A 24,695-nucleotide genomic window follows, 5' to 3' on the forward strand; every position below is an offset into this window, starting at 1 on the left:
ATAAAGTTCAAAGAGCCAATAAAGCTACATTTTAAATATTTATTTCCTGATGAATGTTCCATGTTATCTCCCAAGGATGAAGTGCATCGACAAGTCCAACTGATGGGTGGTAGGATCCTCCGTGACTTTAACATTTCAGTAACTCATCTGATAGCTGGGGAGGTCGGAAGCAAGAAGTACCTGGTGGCTGCCAATCTGAAAAAACCCATCTTGCTCCCATCCTGGGTCAAAGCATGTTGGGAGAAAACACAACAGAGGTAGGTGCTCATCGCTACCCAATTAATGCATCCCTTTGTCTCTTTAAAATGCAGTGATAACAGTCTGTTACGCATTTGTTGCCTTTTATTAAAGGAAATTAATCCAGTGTCAGAAAGGCCCAACTTCTTATCAATTCAATGAGATAGTTTTGAAGAAAAACAGATGCTGGAAATAATCAGCAGATTAGACACCATCTCTATAGTGACCTTTCATTAAATTTTAGAGCATACCATATATTTTGGCGTAAAAGTCAACCTTCAGATCAGTTGGGTTTCTATTTTCAGCCTCATTTTCATTTATCGGGCCTATGTTGACATCCCCCCCAACCAAAATTACGATGACTGGCCTGTTGGGCGTTGCCTCAGGGTGGTTGCTGTGGAGCCACCAGAAAAATGACAAAAGTATGAAGTGAGTTTTAAGTTAAATGTAATAAAAATGGCCAAGAGCTCCACCAGCTGAACTGCTGCAAGAAAATTTAAGATATGAGAAGTTGGAAAAAGAAATACTTAAGAAAAATGCCAAAGAAGCGATGCTCGATGAGAAGAGGGCTCCTTCGTTGGCCAGAGTTGGAAAGTCACGTTGCAGCATGGGTACTTGACCAGTGGCAAGATTGCTACATAGTCACGTGAAATAAACAAAGAGCATTTGCACTGAAGTGGGCAAAGTTGCACCCAGAACACAGTAAAGATTTTGAAGCTACAGTCGGCTGGTACAACCGTTTCAAGAACAGGAAAAATCTGGTATTACAACAAAAAAATAAAAATTGTACAGAAACTTGATCATAAATTTGTAAGTTTTCACCAGTTTATTATACGTAACTGGTAGAAACATCAGTTTGCATTGGCATATATTGGAAACGTGGACAAAACCCACATTAATTTTGACATAATAGGCAGTAGAACAGTGGAATATAAAGCCAGAACTACAGGCCATGAAAGGACCAGGTTTACAGCGGTGTTATCATGCATGGCTGATGGGACAACGTTAAGACCCATGGTAATCTTCAAGAGCAAACTTAAACTAAAACAAAATTCCCAACAGGTATTTTGTACATTCTCATGATAAAAGGATGAATGGATGAAAGTGGTGTAAAATTATGGATAGACGACGTGTGGAACAAGTGGCTAAGCGGTTTACACAAAGAATGGAGTTTGCTGATCTGGGCTATATTTTGTAGCCGCTTAACTGAGAACACGAAAAGTAGATTAGCACTAAATAATACTTACATGGCGGTTATCCCAGGTGATTTAACTCTAAATGTCTGCTTGAATAATAATCCATTCATAGACCAAGTGTGTCAAGAATGGAATACTTGGATGTTGAGTGCAGAAAAATTGTTTCCAAAAGGCAAGGCAATGCATTCTGCATCACTTGATGTGCTGTGTGGCTGCGCTCAAAGCTTGGGATAAAGTGAAAGTAGAGATTAATAAAATTGTTTAAAAATTGCAGTATCTCTAGTGCAATGAATGGTGTGGAACATGATTTATTGTGGGACACTGACGACGAAGCAGAAACCGCCTCATCAGATACAGACTGGAACTGTATGATGAAGGTTTAAACTAAGACTCTGGATGTACTTGCTGAGATCTTTCCTCAGTCGATGATGGTGCTTTTGAAGGATTCTAAATTTTTTTCAATAAAAATTTTGTTCTAATATACTGATAGCATGAAAATTTGTTGTGATTTTTTTCAAGGGTTGATGTATGCCGAATCAGTGTCAAGTGGTTTAAAATTTGAATTTAAAGTCTCATTTTTGTTTCTGGCATACAAGTTGACTCCCCATCCTTTTTTTTGAAGGATTCAAGACTTGACTTGTATGCCGAAATAAATGGTAATTATTGTTATAATGTAGATGGTTGTGGGAGCCAGACCTTCACAATATAGTAAGCACTTAATCTTTTACATTAATTTGGAAAGTCTCAGAGCATTTTGTTAGTAATGAAGTATGTCCATGCTGGTTTGTGCACACAGCAAACACCTGCAAACATTGATGTGATTATGTTGTCAAATGTAATTTTTTCTATTTAGAAACATTGATAACATCAGCTTGGACATTGCTGGCATGGGACATTGATGTGGTTCATCAATATGGTTCAGCTGACTTTGTCCCACTGACAATGATATCAGTGCAAAGCAAAAGAAATTAATTTTGCCATCTTCTTAAAGACTTGCAAATATGAAGTGGATTAACCCTTGTGGTCCTTCAAGCTCCAACTGCCTAACAAGATCACGGCTGATCATCTTCCTTCTTAATCCCCATATCCTTTGATGGCACTGAATTCCACATCTAATAATATCACTGGATCTCTCAGTGGCCAACCATTTCAATTCCTGGCCATATTCTCTTGCTGGCACATCTGGCCAGAGTCTCATGCACTGCCAGACTGAGACTACCTGCAAGTTGGAGGAACAACATTCTGTCTGGGCACCGTCCAATGGGATGGCATTAACATTGACCTCCAGTTTCCATTAGAAACCCCCCCCACACCCCATGACCCACTTTCATCTAGTGCATTCTCTCTTTTTCCCTCTCCCCCTTTTCCCTCTGTCTCCTTTCACAGAGCCAAAATCAATTCTCACCTTTATTCTCATCATATTCAAATAATACCTTTTGAATGCTGGTCTTTACTCCTTCCCTTCCCATTTTCCCCCCATCCTTTAATTTGGATATCTGTTTTTTCCACTCGGACCTTGAGGAAAAGTCAGAAATATATATTTACCTCTATGGACACTGTCTGAGTTCCTCCTGCACTTCTGTCTTTTGACTACATTCACAATGTCGGACAGATCTTCGTCTTTCGTTCAATATCACCCTTGTAATTAGTTTCCACATCTCTCAATCCTCTGAATGAATAAGGTGGATCTGTATTCTTTAGAGTGGATTGTAATTTTATAGTAGTGTGGCGGTCCGCAATTGTGGAGATCAGGCCGGCATATTGCGCGGCAGCAGACACGGACAGAGATCGCTAAAACAACTCCCATGACAACAAACCGGCGGGGGTAGAAGCTGGGGCAGCATCAGACCAACAGCCCTAAAATGTCAAGCTGCCCAACTAACTCAGCAGAAACCGGCTGGGGAGGAAGGGCATTCATATGTATGGATGTTCTCGCCCGCCATTGTTATTCATTTGGCTTTCCAGCCCTAATAAAGGAGTGTGTGTGTGTGTTTCTTTGTAGCAGTCGGCTACAATTGGTGACCCTGACAGTTTAGAAGGAATATAAACCTAGCGATGGAGAACGAAGCAGCAGTCAGCTCAGTCGGCCTGAAGCTCCCGACCATCTGGACCATTTGACCTGGTGTGTGGTTCAACCAGACGGAGGCTCAGTTCCAGATTTGGGGCATCACAGCAGAGACCATTCTGAAGTTCAGTTCCAGATTCGGGGCATCACAGCAGAGACCACCCAGTACTACCACATGGTCAGCTCCCTGGATCCGCAGGCTGGAGACAGAGTGGCCAACTTTATTCACAGGCCACCATTGGAAGGAACTTGCACTACCTTCAAAGATCTATTAACCGAGACGTTCTTACTCTCGCGGTGAGAGTCAAGAGCACGCTTGCTTCACCTGGATGGGCTTGGAGACAGATCCCCGTCAGCACTCATCAACGAGATGCTGGCCCTCCTGGGAGATGAGCAGCCCGACATCATGTTCGAGCAGGTGTTCCTGGAACAGATGCCTGAAGACATCCAACTGCTCCTGGCAGATGTGGATTTCACCGATCCCCGGAGAGTCACAGCACGGTCAGACATTCTGTGGAAACAGAAACAGAAGTGCTCGGCTACTGTAGGCCTCGTAAAGAAGTCCTGCAATCAGACCAGAGCAGTCCCAAGCAATGAACTGCAGATGAGGGGCAGGAGCAAGTCCAGCAACAGATGGTGCTTCTACCACTGGAGATAGGGCACCGAGGCCCGCTGATGCCAGTCCCCCTGCGAGTTCCTGGGAAATGACTAGGCCAGCCATCGCTGATGGCCATGATGCTTGGCCAGCAAGAGAACCTACTGTATGTCTGGAACCACCTGTCCAGCAGACGCCTCTTGGGGTAGATACAGGGGCAGAGGTCAGCGTGAGGGCTGCCAACAGCAGTAAATGGATCTATGGCACTCGTAGGGCCGAGCTCCACTTTGGGGGCAGTCACTTCTCATGGGAGTTCATGCTGGCTGCAGTGGAACAACCACTCCTTGGAGCAGATTTCCTGCAAGCCCACAGCCTCCTAGTGCACCTTAAGGGTAAGCAACTCGTCCACACCGAGACCTACCAGACCATCGCACTGAGGGCTGCTAGGTTTCTTGCAATGCACCTGGACTCCATCCACAGCTCGGGGGATGAGTTCTCCAAGGTGCTAGCGGGATTCCCGGCAATCCTTTCCCCTCAGTTCACAGTGGAGATGCCTCGACACGGTCTCAGACATCACATCCTGACCAAGGGTCCACCTCTCCACACAATGGCAGGACAAATTCCCCCGGAGAAGCTCCGACTGACCAAGGAGGAGTTCCGCCAGCTCGAGGAGCTGGCTGTTGTTCGATGGTCAGATAACCCATGTGCCTCGACCCTGCACATGGTGCCTAAAGCAACTGGGGCTGGACACCATGTGGCGACTATTGCCGGCTTAACGAAGCCACCACCCCAGACCATTACCCCATGCCACACTTCCAGGATTTAGTGGCAAACCTGCATAGGGCAACAATATTCTCAAAGATAGACCCGTGCAAGGATATCACCAGATCATGGTGCATCCTGATGACATCACTAAGATGGCCATCATCACTCCATTTGGGCTGTTCGAGTTCAAAAATGCGGCACAGACATTCCAGCGACTGATGGACGCAGTGGACCGAGACCTGGATGGCACTTTTGTCTACCTCGACGATATCCTTGTGACAAGTAGAACCCGACAGGAACACCTTCAGCACCTCTGAAATCTCTGTAGTCATCTGCAGGAGTTCGGCCTCACCATCAACCTGGCCAAATGCCATTTTGGCCTGAACACCATCGACTTCCTGGGCTACAGGATCACAAATGATGGGGCTACATCACTGCCTGACAAGGTAGAGGCCATCCGCAGCTTCCCGAAGCCCAGTACAACCAAAGGTCTGCAGGAGTTCGTGGGGATGATAAACTTTTATCGCAGGTTTATCCCAGCAGCTGCTTGAGTGATGCACCCTCTGTTCATCATGATGTCCGGCAAGGAGAAAGACCTGACCTGAGACGACGAATCCGCATGTGCATTTGTGGAAACCAAAGAAGCCCTGGCCAAAGCTGCACTCCTGACCCACCCCAGACCAGATGTACCCACGGCCCTCACAGTTGATGCCGCAGGAACAGCGATTGGTGGAGTCCTGGAACAGCAGATAGAAGGAAGTTGGTACCCATTAGCTTTCTTCAGCAAACATCTATCACCCCCTGAACTAAAGTCCAGTGCTTTTGCTAGAGAGCTGCTGGCGCTGTACTTAGCCATCCGCCACTTCTGGTGCTTTCTTGAGGGAAGGGCTTTCTCGGACCACAAACCACTGACTTTTGCCCTGGCTAAAATCTCTGATCCCTGGTCAGCCCGCCAACAGAGACACTTGTCTTACATCTCGGAGTACACCACCGACATCAAGCACATCTTGGGCAAAGACAACGTGGATGCGGATGCCTTGTCAAGACAAGCATCCACTCCCTTGTCAATGGTCTGGACTTTGCAGCACTGGCAGAGACACAGCAACAGGACGATGAGATCCTGCAGTACAGGACCACTGTCAGAGGCCTTCGGCTTCAGGACATTCCAGTCAGTACAGGTACTACCACCCTCCTGTGCGATGTGGCCACTGGGCAGGTTCAACCTATTGTCCCTACAGCATGGAGGCAACAAATTTTTGACTCCATCCATAGACTGGCACACCCATTCATCAGAACTACAGTCTGGCTGGTGGCCAGCAAGTATGTGTGGCATGGATTGCAGAAACAAGTCCAGGGCTAGCCCAAGGCATGTATGCAATGCCAAACAGCCAAAGTGCAGCAACACACCAAGATCCCCTCCCAGCCTTTCGAGCCAACGGAACGCAGGTTTGACCACATTGCCAATCTCTCGGGGGTTTCCACTTCCTGTTCACAGTGGTTGACTGCTTCACCCGGTGGCCAGAAGCAATCCTTCTGTCCGACGCATCCACCAGGTCCTGTGCCAATCCTGGATTGCAAGATTTGAACTGCCACAGCACATCACTTCTGACCGAGGTGCACAGTTCACCTCCAGTTTGTGGACCGACATTGCCAACCTGTGGGACTCTCAGCTGCACCATATGACAGCAAACCACCCACAAGCCAACGGCATGGTGGAGTGTTTCCACAGGCACCTCAAGACCACCCTCATGACCAAACTCAAGGGCCCCAACTGGGTGGACAAGCTACCATGGGCACTACTGGGCACCGAACAGCACCGAAAGAAGACCTCCACGCATCCTCCGCTGAACTAGTCTATGGAGCCCCAATTACGGTACCCAGGGATTTCGTTTCACAGGCCAGAGGACAGCAGGAGGAGACAACCACCTTCCTGGACAGGCTGTGCGAAAAGGTCAGTAACCTGGCTCTGATCCCACCCTCCAGACACGGACAAACCAAGTCCAACATTCCCAAAGAACTCAAGGACTGTGAGTACGTATTTGTACGCAGAGGACCCCACCATTCACCACTGCAAAAGCTATACGAAGGTCCTTTTCAAGTCATCCGGAGCAAGCCAAACCACAAAAAACTTTGGGGACCATACCTACGGACACTATCGACTGGGGGGTGTTGGACCCTTCCCTCAATTTGGTCTATGTGTTGTCTGAGTCCAGCGTGCTCGTTGAATGAAGTGATAGGAGAAGGTATTCGGTTTCACAATCAGTTTATTACATAGCACAAGAATAAAGCTTAACAGAGCTCTGGTTCAGTCGTTAGTTCATAGGTCACCTGCTCAGTGAGCTATTCCCCAAGACTGACCCCTACTGTCCAGTCTCTTCTGTTTATATAGATCAACATTGTTACACTGAACAAAAGTTGGCTTTCTTTGATAGGCTCCTTGCCTAAGATGTATCACAAGCAATTTCCTGCTCTGCAATTATCTGTGGTGTAGACCTCGTATCTTAATCCTAAGGCCAGAATATCCTGCTGTTTTGATCAGAAGTCAATTCATACCACAGATATTTCTAATTATTCCTTTGTTCTCGTCGGGCTATAGTCTTCTGTTCTAATCAACACCTCCCATGTATCCTTATGACTTAGTATTCTTACTAAATTGGTTTATCCATTTTGTTTGTCTCTGACATTCTCAGTCATGGTACTCTTATCACTTATCCTTGCAATCCACTTATCTTCCTGTCCCTAGCCTGTTTCAGAATAAATCACTGTCCCTATGGCTCCTCCAACTTCATCCTGTCTAACTTCTCCTATCTGCTATCCTTTTTCTCCCATATGTGCTTTACAATTAGCAGTGTAACCTTGGGGATGAAAGTATTTTCTCTCTTTGTATTTGGAGGCAGCAAATTCTACACAGACTATAATCAGCCAACTTTTCTACATACTGTGGCTGTTACTTAATTGCATTAATATTTCCCTTAAACAGTATAATTGAAGTAAATAGTAAATTGTTACATAATAATGTATTAATGAATACATAATGAATAGTACATAGGCATAACATAGTAATGGATTAATGAATACCTAATGAATAGTACATAGGCATATTTTCCATGATTACTTAACCCCTTGGTTCCAACAGGGGTGGAGGGGTGAGGGGTCATGTGACGGCCTGCAATTGCGGAAATTGGGCCGGCACATCGCGCGGCCAGGACTCCCAGGACAACAAACCGGCAGGGGTTGAAGCTGGGGCATCAGACCAACAGCCCTAAAATGGCATTGGTCAAGCTGCCCAGCTAACTCAGCAGAAACAGGCTGGGGAAGAAGCGCATTCATGTGCATGGATGTTCACGCCTGCTTTTGTTATTCATACAGATGACTCAGTCAATCAGCAAAAATGTCCGGAAATTGAACAGTATAAAAGCAGCCTTTCCAGCCCTAATAAAGGAGTGAGCTTAACCTGCCACATTGTGTTTGTGTGTGTTTCTTTGTAGCGGTCAGCTACAGTAGCATATAAATTCAAAAGGGAGTGTGACAGGGTAGATGAACTGAACACCTTTTGTGCTCACTTTAAGAAGGAAAACTCAACTCTGCCTATAATAATCCCTGTAGAGACTGACAACCCTGTGATATTTGTCTCTGAGGCTGGTGTTAGAACATCATTCAAGAGGGTGAATCCTTAAGGATTCAGGCCCTGATGGTGTACCAATCTGTGCCATTCAACTAAATGGAGTGTTAATGGACATTTTCAATCTTTTGCTGCTGCAGTCCTACATTCTCATTTGCTTGAAAAGGCATCAATAATCCCGGTGCCTAAGAACAAGCCTAATCCTGAGCTGCCTTAATGACTATCACCTAGCAGCATTAACATCTGCTGTGATGAAATGCTTTGAGAGGTTGGCCATGGCTAGAATTAACACGTACCTAAGTAAAGATATGGTCCCACTGCAATTCACTTACTCCAATTGCTCCACAGCAGATGCAATATCACTTGCTCTCTACTAAGCTCTGGATCAGTAACACATACATCTGGCTAACACATAGCCAAGCCAAAGAAGAAAGAACATCTGGCTACTCTTCATCAACTTCAGTTCAGCCTTCAGCACCATCATTCTCTCAATGCTGGTCAACAAGCTTCAGACCATGGGCCTCTGCAATTGGATCCTTGATTTCTTCATCAGAAGACCAGAGTCAGTACGAATGGGAAACAACGTCTCCTTCACCCTGACAATCAACACAGATACACCTCAAGGATGTATGCTTAACCCACTGTTCTACACCCATAGGCTAGGCACAATTGAAATGCCTTCTACAAATTTGCCGATGACACCTTGGTCATCGGCAGAATCACAGATGGCAATGAGGAAGCATATAGGAAGGAGATAGATCAACTCGTTGAGTGGTGTCACAACAATAATCTTGCACTCAATGTTAACAAAACTAAGGAGCTGTTTGTGAACTTCAGGAGGAAATCAGGAGAACATGAACCAGTCCTCATTGAGGGATCAGCAGTGGAAGGGGTCAAGAACTTCAAGTTCCTGGGTGTCAACATCTCTGAGGATCTGTCGAGGGGCCTCCCCATCAATGAAATCATGAAGAAGTCTCTCCAATGGCTATACTTCGTGAGGAGTTTGGGGAGATTTGATTTGTCACTAAAGACTCAAATATTTCTACAGGTGTACCATGGAGAGCATTCTATCTGGTTGCATCACTGTGTGACATGGCGGTGCCAATGTGCAGGTCAGGAAAAGACTCCAATGACCCCAGCTTCCTGATAAGGAGGTACAGGAGCTTGAAGATGAGCAGTCAACAACACAAGAACAACTTCTTCCCATCTGCCATCAGATTTCAGAATGGACAATGAGCCACTGACTCGACCTCACTTTATCCTATTTTCTTGCACTATTTATTTATTTATTTATTTTGAAATGTTATTTATCGCAATTTTGCTGCTGTAAGACAACAAAGTGCATGATGTGTTTAAGGTAATAAATTTAGATTCTGAAATGTTTGCACAAAGGAGAGCATTTCCAACATGGGGGCCATATGATATGGTAAGGGACAATAATTTAAAATTGAGGTGTGTAGGAATTTCTTCATCAAGGGTTGTGAAGACTAGGTAATTGGAGCCATTAAAATGATTAATTTATCACCATATACATTGTCTATGACAATCACTTGCTGCGGCCAACAGGTACTTAGTTTTAAAGAAAAGCAGCAATCAGTAATATACATTGTTAAAAAGAGATAAGTACAATAGATAACGTTCACAGTTACCGTTGTGTAGGAAAAACCGTGGCATTACAATCGTGCAGACAAGCCTTTTGCAATGTTGGAACAATTTAAGATTTGTGTAGTACAGGAAGGTTCAAGAACCTGACAGCTGTTGGATTAAAAACTCTTCTTAAGCCTCAAGTTGCTGGTCTTCAGGCTTCTGTATCTTCTTCCAATGGCAGCAAGGAGAAGAGGTTATGACCAGGGTGAATGGGGTCCTTTAGGGTGATGGCTGTCTTCTTAAGACAGCTCCTCACAAGGGGAAGTGGATAATTTTTTTGAAAGACTTTGTGAAAGGCTTTGTGGCACAGAAGAATTAAATCCTGGGGCAGATGAGTCTGGCTTCTATTGAATGCCAGGACAGGCTTGAGGGTGGCCTTATTCTAATCTTTTTGTCTTTAAATTTTATTGTAATATCATGCTGTATAACCTAATTTCCTAACTCATCGTAGTCAGCTAAATCCTCAAATCTACTTATTTGATTTTATATCTTTAATATTGTATTATTATACTTCCAAGATTTTCAAGATTCCTTTATTGACATGTAATGGTACAGAACATATATTACTCAAAATTGCCTTCTGCCTGCTGTAAGGCAGACTGTCGCCATTAGTGTTGCCTCCCCCCCCCCCACCCCCTACAGTAACAGAGGAAGAGAAGTGAAAGAGGGTCCTTTTAGAGTCATTGAGTGTCTGTAGATTTGTCTCCAATGCTCCTGCAGCTACACAGACCCCTGTTTGATTCATTGGCAGCCTGAGCTCCAGATCCAAACCTTCGACATGATCAGGAAGCCTTCAATGCTCGAGGCCCTTTGAGACCCCTTCTTGAATTCAGCACTCTCTCGAATTCCGGTTTTGATAGCTGGCTCCCACGAGCCAGACAAGATCACAAGATATAAGGGCAAATGTAAGCCAATCAGGCAGTCAAGACTGCTCTACCATTTAATCATGAGCTGATCCTTATCACTCAGCCCCACTCCCTGGCCTTCTCCCCATAACCTTGATGCCCTGACTAATTAAAAACTCAACGACCTCACTTCCACTGCCACCTGTGGCAACATATTTGCACAGACTCATGGGCCCTCTGGCTACAGAAATTTCTCCACATTTCTGTTTTAAATTGGTACCATTTTATCTTGAAATTGTGGTCTCTTGTTCTAGACTCCCTACCATGGGAAACAACTTTTTCCACATCTACTCTGTCCAGGCCCTTCATCATCCAAAATGTGCCCCCTCATCCTGTACTCCAAGTACAGTCCAAGAGCCAACAAATGTTCCCCTTATGCTAACCCAGTGGTTCTCAACCTTTTTCTTTCCACTCACATACCACTTTAAGTAATCCCTGTGCTCTGTGATTAGTAAGGGATTACTAAAGGAGGTATGTGAATGTGATGGGAAGCTTGAGAATCACTGCTCTAGACCCAATTATTACTGAAATATTTTGCTTGAGAAAAATTGTAATTGGCCCATTTCCTTTGGAGTTATGAAACCGTGCACATAACAAGTCAATTAGGTATGATTAAAACAGTGCTTTTCAAACTTGTTCTTTCCACCCACAATCTTTGGGTTACTAGTCTTGTAACCAGTACATCACTGATTATATTCACAACTTGTAATTTTGTTTCATCGCATCCTTCCTTTACCTTGGTTACATGAACATCACATAACAGTCCAAGTGTAGTCTTACCAACATCTTGTACAGTTGTAATGTTATTGAAGAAACATTATCGTAACATTATTGTTCCTGGGGGAAAAAATGTATACTCTGAACTATGAGAACCTGACCCATTGTCCTCAAGCATGTTGTCAAATTGCAAAGTGCATATGGCATTTCCATAAGCTATCCTTGGTCGGCTAGGCTTTTGAGTTGGTATCTGTGTCCTTTGAAAAAAGAGGGCTTGTGATCTCTGCTCCACTAAACTAGTACTTTTATCTCCGATATCTGAAAGAAAGTGAATGCTTATGTCAGAAAAATGACTGTTGAAAACAGTTGCACATTTTAATACAAATTAATGAAAAGAAATAGATAAGAAAAATCAGATAGAAATGAGAATCAAGAATGCCTTTACAAATAATACCAACAACAAAGTTAAACAAGAAAATTTGCAGACACTGGGGTCCTGTGTAATACACAAAAAATGCTGAAGAAACTCAGTAGGGCATGAGTATCCATAGGAAGTAAAAGGCTGTTGATGTTTTGGGCTTGAGTCCAAAATTAATCATTGAAATTATTAATCTGAGCCCTCAGGCCCAAAACATCTATTACCGTTTACATTCTATGGATGTTGCATGACCTGCTGGTTTCTCTAGCATCTTTGTGTTCTTCATTATATACAGTGTACCTTGAGCTACTCTGAGAGTGTGATCATTGTAAATAGAAACATTTTAAGCATTTTAATGTATTCAAAATTGGATTTCATTTATTGCTAAAGATCACAATGAAATAATGCAATTGTATCATTAATTACTCTGGTTTGACTTTCTTTCAAACAGAATGATTAACCTTACAGATGTGAAACTGGAGGAGCATCTCTGTCCTCCATTCCTTGGCTGCACCATCTGTGTGACAGGACTCAGCAGCTTGGACAGGCAAGAAGTGCAGAGACTTACCCTGGAAAATGGGGGTCGGTATACTGGACAGCTGAAGATGAATGACTGCACACATCTTATTGCACAAGAAGCTCAAGGTAAAGGCACCATGATTTTTATACCTTTCTAATTCAAAAAAGTGAATTCTCTGTTTACATTGCAATAAAACTTTAGCTTTTTAATATTGCAGTTTTCAATTTGTGTTTCAGCTCCATTTCTTGCTAAATAAAACTACATTTTTATCTTCATTATTAACTCCACGCTTTTTGTTTTTAGGATAAATATAGAAATTATTTAGAATGTACTCATTTTTCTTCTGCTTTTAAGTATGAAAAATTTTGTATTTGTAAATTAGCTGTGGTCAGTATACAGCTAGATTGGAGAATGGGATGTGTGTATCAATAGACAATTGAAATGATGAAAACTATCTTCACTTAATTATCTGGAAAATTTACAGCATTGTTATACACTAGAAATTTCTATAGGGGTACCCTAAATCTCAGTGTGGTTTCCACACAGGGAGGTCAACTGTCGACATGATTTTCTCACTCCATTAATTCCAGGAGAAGTGCAGGGAACAACAGAAACCCCTCTGTGTTGCTTTCATTGACTTGACCAAGGAATTCAACCTTGTTAGCAGGGGTGAGCTCTTTCAGATTCTCCCCAAGATCAGCTGTCCTCCAAAACTCCACAGTATCATCGTCATTCCATGATGACATGAGGGCTACTGTTCAGTATTATGGCAGCTCATCAAAACCCTTCTCTATGTGTAGTGAAGTCAAACAAGGATGCATGTTGGCTGCAACATTATTTGACATCTTCTTTCTGCTATTGAAGCACGCGTTTGGGACTTTGACAGAAGGCCAGGTGCACACCAGGTCTGGGCAGCTGTTCAATCCTGCGCACTTGAGAGCAATTCCAAAGGGGCAAAAGATCTTATGACACGATGTGCTCTTTGCCGATGATGCTGCTATAACCTCGCACAGCAAGCAGCAACTGCAAATTCTTATGAACCGCTTCTCTAAGGCCTGCAAGGACTTCAGACTTGCCATCAGCTTAAAGAAAATAAATGTCCTTCCCCAGAACATAGTGGAGGCACCAGCCATTATCATCGACAACTACCGTCAAGAAGAGGTCCATGAGTTCACATATTTGGGGTCAACCATGAGCAACACTCTCTCACTTGATGCTGAAATCAATAGGCATCTCAGCAGACCAGCATCGATCCTTGTTTGACTCTCCTCATGGGTCTGGGAGAATCAGAAACTCACTATAAAGACCAAGACTTCTGTGTACAATGCATATGTTATCAGCATCCTCCTGTATGGTAGTGAGACTTGGACCACTTATTCTGAGGCTGAAAGGAAACTCAGCAGTTTTCACCTGTACAGCCTTCGCTGCATCCTCGGCATCACCTGGAAATCTGAGGTCCTTTCCCGAGTTGGACTTCCCACAATGTTCACGCTGTTAAGACAATGCAGACTGCTGGTTGGGCCACATCCGTCGCATGAAGGATGGTAGACTGACAAAGGGCATCCTCTACGGAGAACTAGCAATAGGCAAGGAAACCTTGGTAGACCCCAGTTTCGCTTCAAGGACCTCTGCCAGCGCCACATGAAAGCCTTAAAAATCAACACAGTGCTAGGAGGATACAACTGATGACCACAACACCTAGAGAAAGGTGAAGGTGTGGTCTTGAGTTAGTTTGAGGAGCAAAGAGCACAGTGCACAACAGTTCAACTATACCGTATATTTGTAGCAACTGTGGCAGAGCCTGCTGTTCTAGGATTGTTCTAATCCATAGACATAATCAACTCTGCTAAACAAAGCAGTGACGCAAAACCCTCTGACAGAAGCCAAGAGAGCTGTGTACTTGATAATGGCCACAGTGTTTTAGGCACACAGTTAATTTAGTGGAAGATACTTGATCTGATTTTGTGCAGAGGCAAATCTATTTCAGATCACAGATTACTCAAATGTTTGGAGATTGGAGTTTTCTGATCATGAAGAATAACATTTATCATCAATGCAACTCTAATCTTAAAAGACAGACATGTGATGTGCAACATGGTGGTTGACAAGTTGAGGGTTTTTGGTTATTTTCTTGAGGTGGTCACAGAAGAGATCGACCCCACAATTCTCTCTAATTTATTCTTGGCCTGCACTAGGCTGCTAGGTTTTATCATTTATTTTAGGAAAGAAGTAATATTCCAAATCAACAACCGATTTATAAAAGTCCTTTAACTCACTAATCCAATTGTTAGAAGATTAGAAGCAGGATGGGCTTCTTTTAGTGTGGGGACTTTAACTTCTTGTTTAGGTATTTAGCAAATATACAATGGTATAAGCCCCAAACTATATGAAATTCGCTGATAATTCCAGCTGTACAAGATCCAGTGATCACTGGGAGATCAAAGGTGAGCAAATTCAAGTTCTTGGGAGTAACTATCTTGGAGGACCTTTTCTGGACCCAACACACTAATGGCATCAAGAAGAGAGCACGTCAGTGCCTCTATTTCCTCAGGAGTTTGCAGAGGTTTGGCATTGCATCGGAAACCCTGGCAATTGTCTTTATCATAGTCTGGTATGGGACACCAATACCCCTGAGTGTAAAGCCCTGCAAAAGGTTGTCCAGGACATCACAGGCAAAACCCTCTCCACCGTTGAGAACACCGATAGGGAATGCAGCTGTCGGAGAGCAGCAGCAATCATCAAGGATGCACATCACCGAGCACATGCTCTGTTCTTGCTGCTGCCATCAGGAAAGAGGTATCGGTGCCACAAGGCTCACACCACCAGGTTCAGGAACAGCTACTACCCTCCACCATCAGACTTGTCAACAATAAATTCAATCAGGGTCTCATTTAAGAAGTCTTACTGTTGCACTTTATTGTTTTTTTTAACTCTCTGTAATGCCCAGTCAGTTGTTTATATTTTTTTTGCATTACCAATAAATGGTCATTTTGCCTCGTCTGCAGGAAAAAGACTCTCAGGGTTGTATGTGATATATGTATTCTGACCATAAATCTGAAATTGACCATTCCTGCAGAGAACTTACATTCAACCAATCAAGGCTTCTGTCGTAATTAAGACAGTTGGTTGTAAATTAGTGCATTTTGGAATTTGTATAGAGAATCACCTTCTTACAGACCTTGAACTCTTTGTCTTTTACAAGTTCTGTCAGTTACAAACCAATTTGCTGTAATGTTTTTTTTCTTAAAATTCCATCCTCGAAATTCTCACAACTGTTTCCTTGACTGATGGATCTATTTCTCACCTGGTTGCTTGCACTCCCTAATTTTTTGCATCATGTGACTATTGCAACTACAATCCTTGTTATTTTCTGGATTTCAAGCCATCATTTTAATGTGGCTTGCAGCTAATGTGCGTAACAATTGGCAATATTGGAATCCAGTTAAATCATTCATTCTTTTTGTCTCAGGTACTTAATCTAAAAGTTAATTTAATATATATGATTATAATACAAGATGCAAAGACTAGAAATGGTCAGAACAGACCAAAAGTAATAAAGTCATGCCAATGGAAAGAGAAATAGTATTAATGTCTGAAACAAATGCTACAGAGTGTGTATCGGGTAGGGATGGAATCGGTTTCTCTCCTTAAAGTAAATCTGGAGAAAGGTTTCTGTCAAAATAGAAGTAAAGCAATGGAATTATGGAGAAGTCACTGGGATGGATATTTAAATTCAAAAGTAATACTAAAATAGTATAAGTTTTAAATTAAATGATCTAATGAATTATAGATTTGATGGTATTCAAGGAGATGTTCATAATTTTAAATTTTAAATTGGTGTCCCTCGACCTACTGTGGAGTTCTGGATTTACCTCTTTAACTACTTCTGTTCCCTCTTCAGTCTGAAATTTAAAGTTCCTTCACTCTTCTGACAGTTAAGTTTCTTGAATGGGTTAAAGGGCTTGCATTTCTTCTTTGTGACTCTGTCATCAGAATTGTAAAATGTAGACTAAAAGACTTGAATCTTGCAACCTCTCCCATCTTTATGATGATTGATTACTGATCTGCATTTTGATATGTTGACTGGTATATCTACTATATTCTCTACATTTCTTAGAACATTGCAATTTCTAAAAAAAAAATCAGCTATTTGGTATGGTAAGCATTTCAAAATACAGATACAGAATCCTTTATCCGGAACTCTTGGAGGATAGTGTGTTCCGGATTTCATAAAGTCAGTTTTAAGCCTCCCGAATTGTGCAGCCGTATCTACCCCCACTCCCTTCCAGTCGCACTGCCATCTACCACCCCCACCCGCCCGCCTGACTCGCATTGCCGGTCTCTCCCCACTTGCCGGATTTTTGGAGCTTTCTGGATTTTAGATGTCCAGATAAATCTAACCATTAGGATGGTTTGGAAAAGGAAATAACAGAATTGGAGAAAGAAGTAAAGTATAGACCTTAGGAATATTTAAAAAATTGAGAAACAATATGTTTCAAATGTACAGAACAGAAAAAAAACTATTTTAAAAACTAACCAAAAATATTACTAATTAGGAGAATAAGTACATAAGGTTTTGTCCTGGTAAGAGAAGGTAGAGGAGTCGTTGAGGACAATAAATGCAATCTAAGCAGATGCAGACATGCTAACCCACAATCAGAAAGAGATCAATTATATTTTTAAACAATATTATACAAAGCTGTATAAATCAAAATTATTAGGAGATAATAATGAGATGGTCGTGTTCCTTGCGACTGTTGAGCTTCCAAAATTAAAGGCCGGAGATCAGATGAAGCTAGTTCCTTTCACAAGAGAGGAAATGGGGAAGGCTCTGAACACTTTTCAGGCTAATAAGTCTCCAGGGGAGGATGGGTTCCCACCTGAGTGCTATGGACAATTTAAGGATTTGCTGATGCCTCTTCTGATGGATGCACTGGACTGGGCAATAGAGAGTCGGACTTTTTTTCAACAGATAATGTTAATTTGGACCCATTTAAAAACTTCATCATATAGGCCTATTTCACTTCTGAATGATGATTATAAGATATTGGCAAAGGCTTTAGCCAACAGGCTGTGGCAATATTTATCTAAACTGATACATTCAGATCAGGTGGGATTTGTTAAAGGAAGACAAACTATTTAATATAATACATACGGCTAAATCAAAATTGAATTCTAGTATAACATTCTCTTTGGATGCTGAAAAGGCATTTGACCTATTAGAATGGCCTTTGTTGTTTAAAATGTTTGGAGAAATTTGGTATAGGTAGAATATTTATAAATTGGATAAAAACGCTATCATAAACCACAAGCTAAAATTATAACTAATAGTCAGATTTCAGCAGTCTTCCCTTTGTGTTGATCGAGTAGGCAGGGGTGTCCTTGTCCCCAGCACTTTTTATCCTTGCGATTGATCTGCTGGCGGAGATTATAAGGAGCGATCCGGACATAAAATTAGCCTTTTTGCTGATGATGGGCTATTGTACCTATCCAATCTGATTGAGTCCTTGGAGAAATTACACACAACACTAGAAAAATATGGGAAAAATCTTAGGTTATAAAGTTAATTTGGATAAAAGTGAGATAATTGCCATTGACGAACTTTGATTATGAAAGATATCAAAGAAGAAGTCGTTAAATGGAAGGTATAGATGACACTCTCCAAGTTCTAATATTTCCCAATTTCAAAACGTGTCATCTTCAAGGAAACGTGAGCAACAGTATTCCGAATTGCTATCTTATTAATTCAATAAACCAAACTTTGTAGATGAAGCTTTAAGTAGCTTCAAATTGTGACAAAACAGATAAACATTTTGCATAACTTCCCATTGAGATTTTCATAACGATGAATAAACAAAACATATTGTATAATTCTTTGGCTTGGCTTCGTGGACGAAGATTTATGGAGGGGGGTAAAAGTCCACGTCAGCTGCAGGCTCGTTTGTGGCTGACAAGTCCGATGCGGGACAGGCAGACACGGTTGCAGCGGCTGCAGGGGAAAATTGGTTGGTTGGGGTTGGGTGTTGGGTTTTTCCTCCTTTGCCTTTTGTCAGTGAGGTGGGCTCTGCGGTCTTTTTCAAAGGAGGTTGCTGCCCGCCAAACTGTGAGGCGCCAAGATGCACGGTTTGAGGCGATATCAGCCTACTGGCGGTGGTCAATGTGGCAGGCACCAAGAGATTTCTTTAGGCAGTCCTTGTACCTTTTCTTTGGTGCACCTCTGTCACGGTGGCCAGTGGAGAGCTCGCCATATAACACGATCTTGGGAAGGCGATGGTCCTCCATTCTGGAGACGTGACCCACCCAGCGCAGCTGGATCTTCAGCAGCGTGGACTCGATGCTGTCGACCTCTGCCATCTCGAGTACTTCGACGTTAGGGATGAAAGCGCTCCAATGGATGTTGAGGATGGAGCGGAGACAACGCTGGTGGAAGCGTTCTAGGAGCCGTAGGTGATGCCGGTAGAGGACCCATGATTCGGAGCCGAACAGGAGTGTGGGGATGACAACGGCTCTGTATACGCTTATCTTTGTGAGGTTTTTCAGTTGGTTGTTTTTCCAGACTCTTTTGTGTAGTCTTCCAAAGGCACTATTTGCCTTGGCGGGTCTGTTGTCTATCTCATTGTCGATCCTTGCATCTGATGAAATGGTGCAGCCGAGATAGGTAAACTGGTTGACCGTTTTGAGTTTTGTGTGCCCGATGGAGATGTGGGGGGGCTGGTAGTCATGGTGGGGAGCTGGCTGATGGAGGACCTCAGTTTTCTTCAGGCTGACTTCCAGGCCAAACATTTTGGCAGTTTCCGCAAGGCAGGACGTCAAGCGCTGAAGAGCTGGCTCTGAATGGGCAACTAAAGCGGCATCATCTGCAAAGAGTAGTTCACAGACAAGTTTCTCTTGTGTCTTGGTGTGAGCTTGCAGGCGCCTCAGATTGAAGAGACTGCCATCTGTGCGGTACCGGATGTAAACAGCGTGGCTTGGTTCAGCATCATGCTGAAGAAGATTGAAAAGAGGGTTGGTGCGAGAACACAGCCTTGCTTCACGCCATTATTAATGGAGAAGGGTTCAGAGAGCTCATTGCTGTATCTGACCCGACCTTGTTGGTTTTCGTGCAGTTGGATAATCATGTTGAGGAACTTTGGGGGACATCCGATGCGCTCTAGTATTTGCCAAAGTCCTTTCCTGCTCACGGTGTCAAAGGCTTTGGTGAGGTCAACAAAGGTGATGTAGAGTCCTTTGTTTTGTTCTCTGCACTTTTCTTGGAGCTGTCTGAGGGCAAAGACCATGTCAGTAGTTCCTCTGTTTGCGCGAAAGCCGCACTGTGATTCTGGGAGAATATTCTCGGCGACACTAGGTATTATTCTATTTAGTAGAATCCTAGCGAAGATTTTGCCTGCAATGGAGAGCAGCGTGATTCCCCTGTAGTTTGAGCAGTCTGATTTCTCGCCTTTGTTTTTGTACAGGGTGATGATGGTGGCATCACGAAGGTCCTGAGGCAGTTTTCCTTGGTCCCAACAAAGCTTGAAAAACTCATGCAGTTTGGCATGCAGAGTTTTGCCGCCAGCCTTCCAGACCTCTGGGGGGATTCCATCCATACCTGCTGCTTTGCCACTTTTCAGTTGTTCGATTGCCTTATATGTCTTATTGCCTATAATGATATAACAATATACAACTTAAAACAGATATAAAAAGAAATAGACAAAATTTAAACAAAATAAGACGAATTAAGATGAATTCAAAGAAAAGTATCTCTAGCTTATGTCCCGTTCATAATCCTTGGAAGAATGAGATGCAAGCTCTCGCTCTGCTCAGATATTACAACATATGACATCACTATGGTAACACTAGAAACAATTTTTCTTAAAGGTATAGGCACAAAATTAACTACAAATCAAAACACAAGGTTTTAACCTTTACTTTCCGGCCCCTAATTATTATTATAGACATTAATGACTAGTATATAATAATTACTACTACAGATACAAAAGTAAATATGGTAAGTATAAGATTAGAAATAAAAACTTTCTGCTCCTTGTAAAAGATAGATTTTAGTAATAGATTGATTTAAGTAACCAGTCTTGGTTTTAATCTGCACTTGCTGAACAAAATCTTTCTTGACTGTATCCATGATTTTCACCAACAACCAAGAATTTCTTGATGCAGAATCGTCCATGATAATTACACTGCCTCTGCATACAGAATTGCATTTAGCTTTAGACCATTTTTTGTCTTTTTTGTAATAAAGATATTCTTTAATCCATCTTTTCCAAAATAAATCCGCAATAAACTGCACTTGTCTTCATCTGTGTCTTGCATAAATATCTTCTTTCTGAAATTGACCTAGAGGCATTAAAGGTTTAAGAAGTAACAGATGATTCTGTGTAAGTGCCTCGATATCATTTGAATCAACAAAAATTTTCATTATTGAACGACTATTTAAAATAGCTTCGATTTCACACAATACTGTCTGAAGATTGTCATCATTCAATATTTGACTATTCAAAATGTAATTAAGAATTATCTTGATTGATCTAATCATTCTTTCCCACACACCTCCATGATGTAATCCTGTGGGTGGGTTAAATGTCCAATTAGTTTCCTTTTGAAGTAATGCATCTTGAATTTGATGTTGATTCCAATTTTGAATTGCGTTTCATAACTCTAGTTGAGCTCCTGTAAAATTAGATCCATTATCAGAACGTAATTCTTTTACTTGACTACGTCTGGTGATAAAATGTCGAAGAACATTGATAAATGAGTCAGTTTCAAGTGATGATGTTACTTCAGTATGAATTGCTCTTGTAGTCAAACAAGTAAAAATAGCTCCGTTTCGTTTTTCAACACTTCTTTGTTTTACTTGCAAAGGACCAAGTATCCAATATTTCTGGTGTAATTCTGATAACATTATTACAACCACCATGATCTGTTTTCTCATGTATATGTCGAACAATCAATTCAGAAATATGAAATTCCTTAACTAATATAATTGTATAATATAATATTTCATCTGGCATTATTGCTTTTTTCTAATCTTCTTCCTACTCTCAATATGTCATTTACAAGAAAAGGATTTAGCTTGTTAACACAACTTGCCTTTATAGCATTCAGATTCTTCTTCAATTTTGATATCTCATTATCAAATGCTTTTTTCTGATAAAATTGAATTATTTCAAATTCAGCATTCGCTAATTCATCAACACTTAGGTAACAGCACTTTCGAGACTTTAGATTCTCTTTTTGATCCAATTTTGCCCTTTTCAAACAAAATCATGAAGAATGATAGCAAATTAATTGAATAATTGGATCATTCTATTTAGATATTTGAATAGTATTCACATTAGTGTTTTGGATTTCTGGATCCTCCATTGAAAATTCTTTTAACTCTTCTGGATTTTGAGGCCATTCTTCTTGAGATTGCAAAAGAAATTGAGGACCAAACACCCAAGTGTTGGCTCTTTTCAGAAACTATTGAACTTTAGATCCTCATTAAGCCATGTCAACTGGATTATCCACTGTTTTAACATATTTCCATTGATTAGCATGCAAAACCTTTTCAATCTCATTAATTCTGTTAGTCATAAAGGTATGAAACCTCATAGTTTTGTTATTAATGCATTTAAGCACTGATGTACTATCAGTCCAAAACATAGAATCTGCTAACTCCATCTGTAATTCTCTTTTTAACAGTGTCCACTTTGCTAGCCAGAGTAGCAGCAGACAATACCATTCGAGGTATAGTGACTGGTTTTAATGGAGCCACTCTGGCTTTTCCCATTACAAATCCACATTGTACTTGCCCTCGGTTATTTAGCAGTTCTAAATAACTGACAGTACCATAACTATCTTTGCTTGTGTCAACAAAATGGTGTAACTGAGCAAATGTGGCAATTCCAAAGTCTGTAGGTTTAAAACATTTATTGACTTCAAAACTTTCTAACATTTCAAGACTCAATCCAATTCATTCAATCTTGTGCGATGGAATCTGGTATAGTTTCATCTCATCCAAATGTTCTTCTGCACAATTTTTGCAGAATTTTTCTTGGGTATTAATACTGTTGGTGCCAATATTCCCAAAGGATCATATATAGAGCTTGCAATCGAAAGAATACTTCTTTTTTTCAAAGGTCACTCTTTCAAAACAATTTTGAATTTGAAAACATCAGATTGAACACATCATTTCACTCCTAGAATTTTTTCAACAGGTAGAACGTCACAATCCAAGTCAAGAGTTTTATCTCCTTTGCGCTTTCTGCCTCAGGAATATCAACCAACATGTCTCAACTGTTGCTAATCCATTTTGTAAGGAAGAAACCTCCTTTATTACAGATCTTTTAACTCATGATAAAGATCTATTGCTGCTTTTTTTGAAACCACTGAAGACAATCATCAACATAGAAATTATTTCGATGATGCTTATAGCTTGAGAACTAAATTGCACTCATTATCTTCAGTACATTGCCTGAGAGCAAAATTTGCACAACTTAGTGACGAAGTTGCTCCAAATAAATGAGCTGTCATTCTGTATTCAATCATATCTTCACTGTAATCGCCATTAGGCCACCATAATCATTGAAAATCATGATCTTCTGATGGTACTTTCACTTGATGAAACATCGCTTCAATATTTGCAGCAATTACAATAGGCTCTTTGCAAAATCACATCAGAAGGCCTATTAAAATACTGGTTAAGCCTGGACCTTGTAAAAGTTGAGAATTCAATGAAACTCCTTGAAATGATGGTCCACAATCAAATACTATATGTAGTTTCTCCTTTTGTGGAAGTATAATTTCATGATGAAGTAAATACCATTTTCTACCATCTTTACATTCCAAGATATTTTCTGATACTTTTTCTACATACCCTTGGTTATTCTTGTCCAACATAACATTGGTATATTCCAAAGGAAAGGAAGAATTTATTTTGAATTTTCTCTTCAAATTCAGCATTTGCTGTTCTGCAATTATTTTATTATCTGGCATACAAATTTTTCTTCAAGGGTAATGCTATACAGTAATGACCATCAACATGTGTAACAGAATTTGAAACTAATTCCAGAAACTGCCCTCCTTCGAAGGTTCAGACATTCAGGGAAATTGATTTGTTCCCATAGATCAAGTTTGACAACTGAAATTCTGTTGACATTTACATTTGATGACTCCTGATCATTTTTCCTCCTAATGGTCCATTAATTGTCCATCAATGCAAAGTTGTCACGGCATAAGGTCCGTTATTTTGACTCCTTATTTCTTCTAGAGGTTTGAGAGATTTTGGTGCGTATAATCCAATTAATAACTTGATTTTAGCATCAATCTTGGGTGAGCAAACATCTTTTAGATGATCCCATTGTTTGATATCATCCTGATAGGGAATATTCTCCTTGTTCATTGGCATAGTCTTCTGAGTATATACACTTGGAAGAGGGCAAAATTCATTGCTATTCAATCCAGCAATCTGTAAACCTGAAACTATATTAGTTTCAATGTTCCTTTCATCATTCATTGTCTTCAACAAGATTTGTGATCTTTTACCATGAAGATTAAGATTATTGATGCAGTACTTCTTGGATCAAGAAATGTGTAGGTCTTCAGTTTGAAGTTTCCTTTTTTAGCTTTAACCTGCACAGGAACTATTGAGAGAGCTCTGTCACCGTCCCCATTAAGACTGTTTGTCTGCTCCGAAGCTGAGGCATTCTCTTTGACTGTGCCTTTAGTCTTGGATTCAGATTGTTTGTCTTTTTTATCAACTTTATTTCAGGAGTCATCAAATGTAAATGTCAACAGAATTTCAGTTGTCAAACTTGATCTTGGGAGGCTTTAAACCGTATATATCACAACTGAGCAACTATTACAAGTTTTGCTGATGTGTCCTTTACACAAGCAACTAAAACATATTCCATTCTTCTTTACAAAGGTTATTTTTCTTATCCTATGACTTTTTCTCCAATTGTGAACATTATTCTAAAGTATGCTTATCCTTGCAATTCAAACAGCTTTCCTGCACAGTCTGATCTTATTTT

General features: G+C 41.3%; 1 protein-coding gene across 5 annotated transcripts in view; it reads left to right on the top strand.

Moving 5' to 3' along the window:
• Positions 1-24,695, top strand: part of topbp1 (DNA topoisomerase II binding protein 1) — a 130,339-nt gene that overhangs the window by 17,594 nt on the left and 88,050 nt on the right. For all 5 annotated transcript variants that reach the window (XM_069909114.1, XM_069909105.1, XM_069909095.1 and 2 more), the window contains 2 exons: positions 76-257; positions 12,619-12,812. In XM_069909114.1, the coding sequence (XP_069765215.1) occupies positions 76-257; positions 12,619-12,812 (376 nt within the window). The remainder of the gene's footprint in view (positions 1-75; positions 258-12,618; positions 12,813-24,695) is intronic.

This window comes from Narcine bancroftii, chromosome 1 (assembly GCF_036971445.1).
Source record: "Narcine bancroftii isolate sNarBan1 chromosome 1, sNarBan1.hap1, whole genome shotgun sequence".
Taxonomy (NCBI): Eukaryota; Metazoa; Chordata; class Chondrichthyes; order Torpediniformes; family Narcinidae; genus Narcine; species Narcine bancroftii.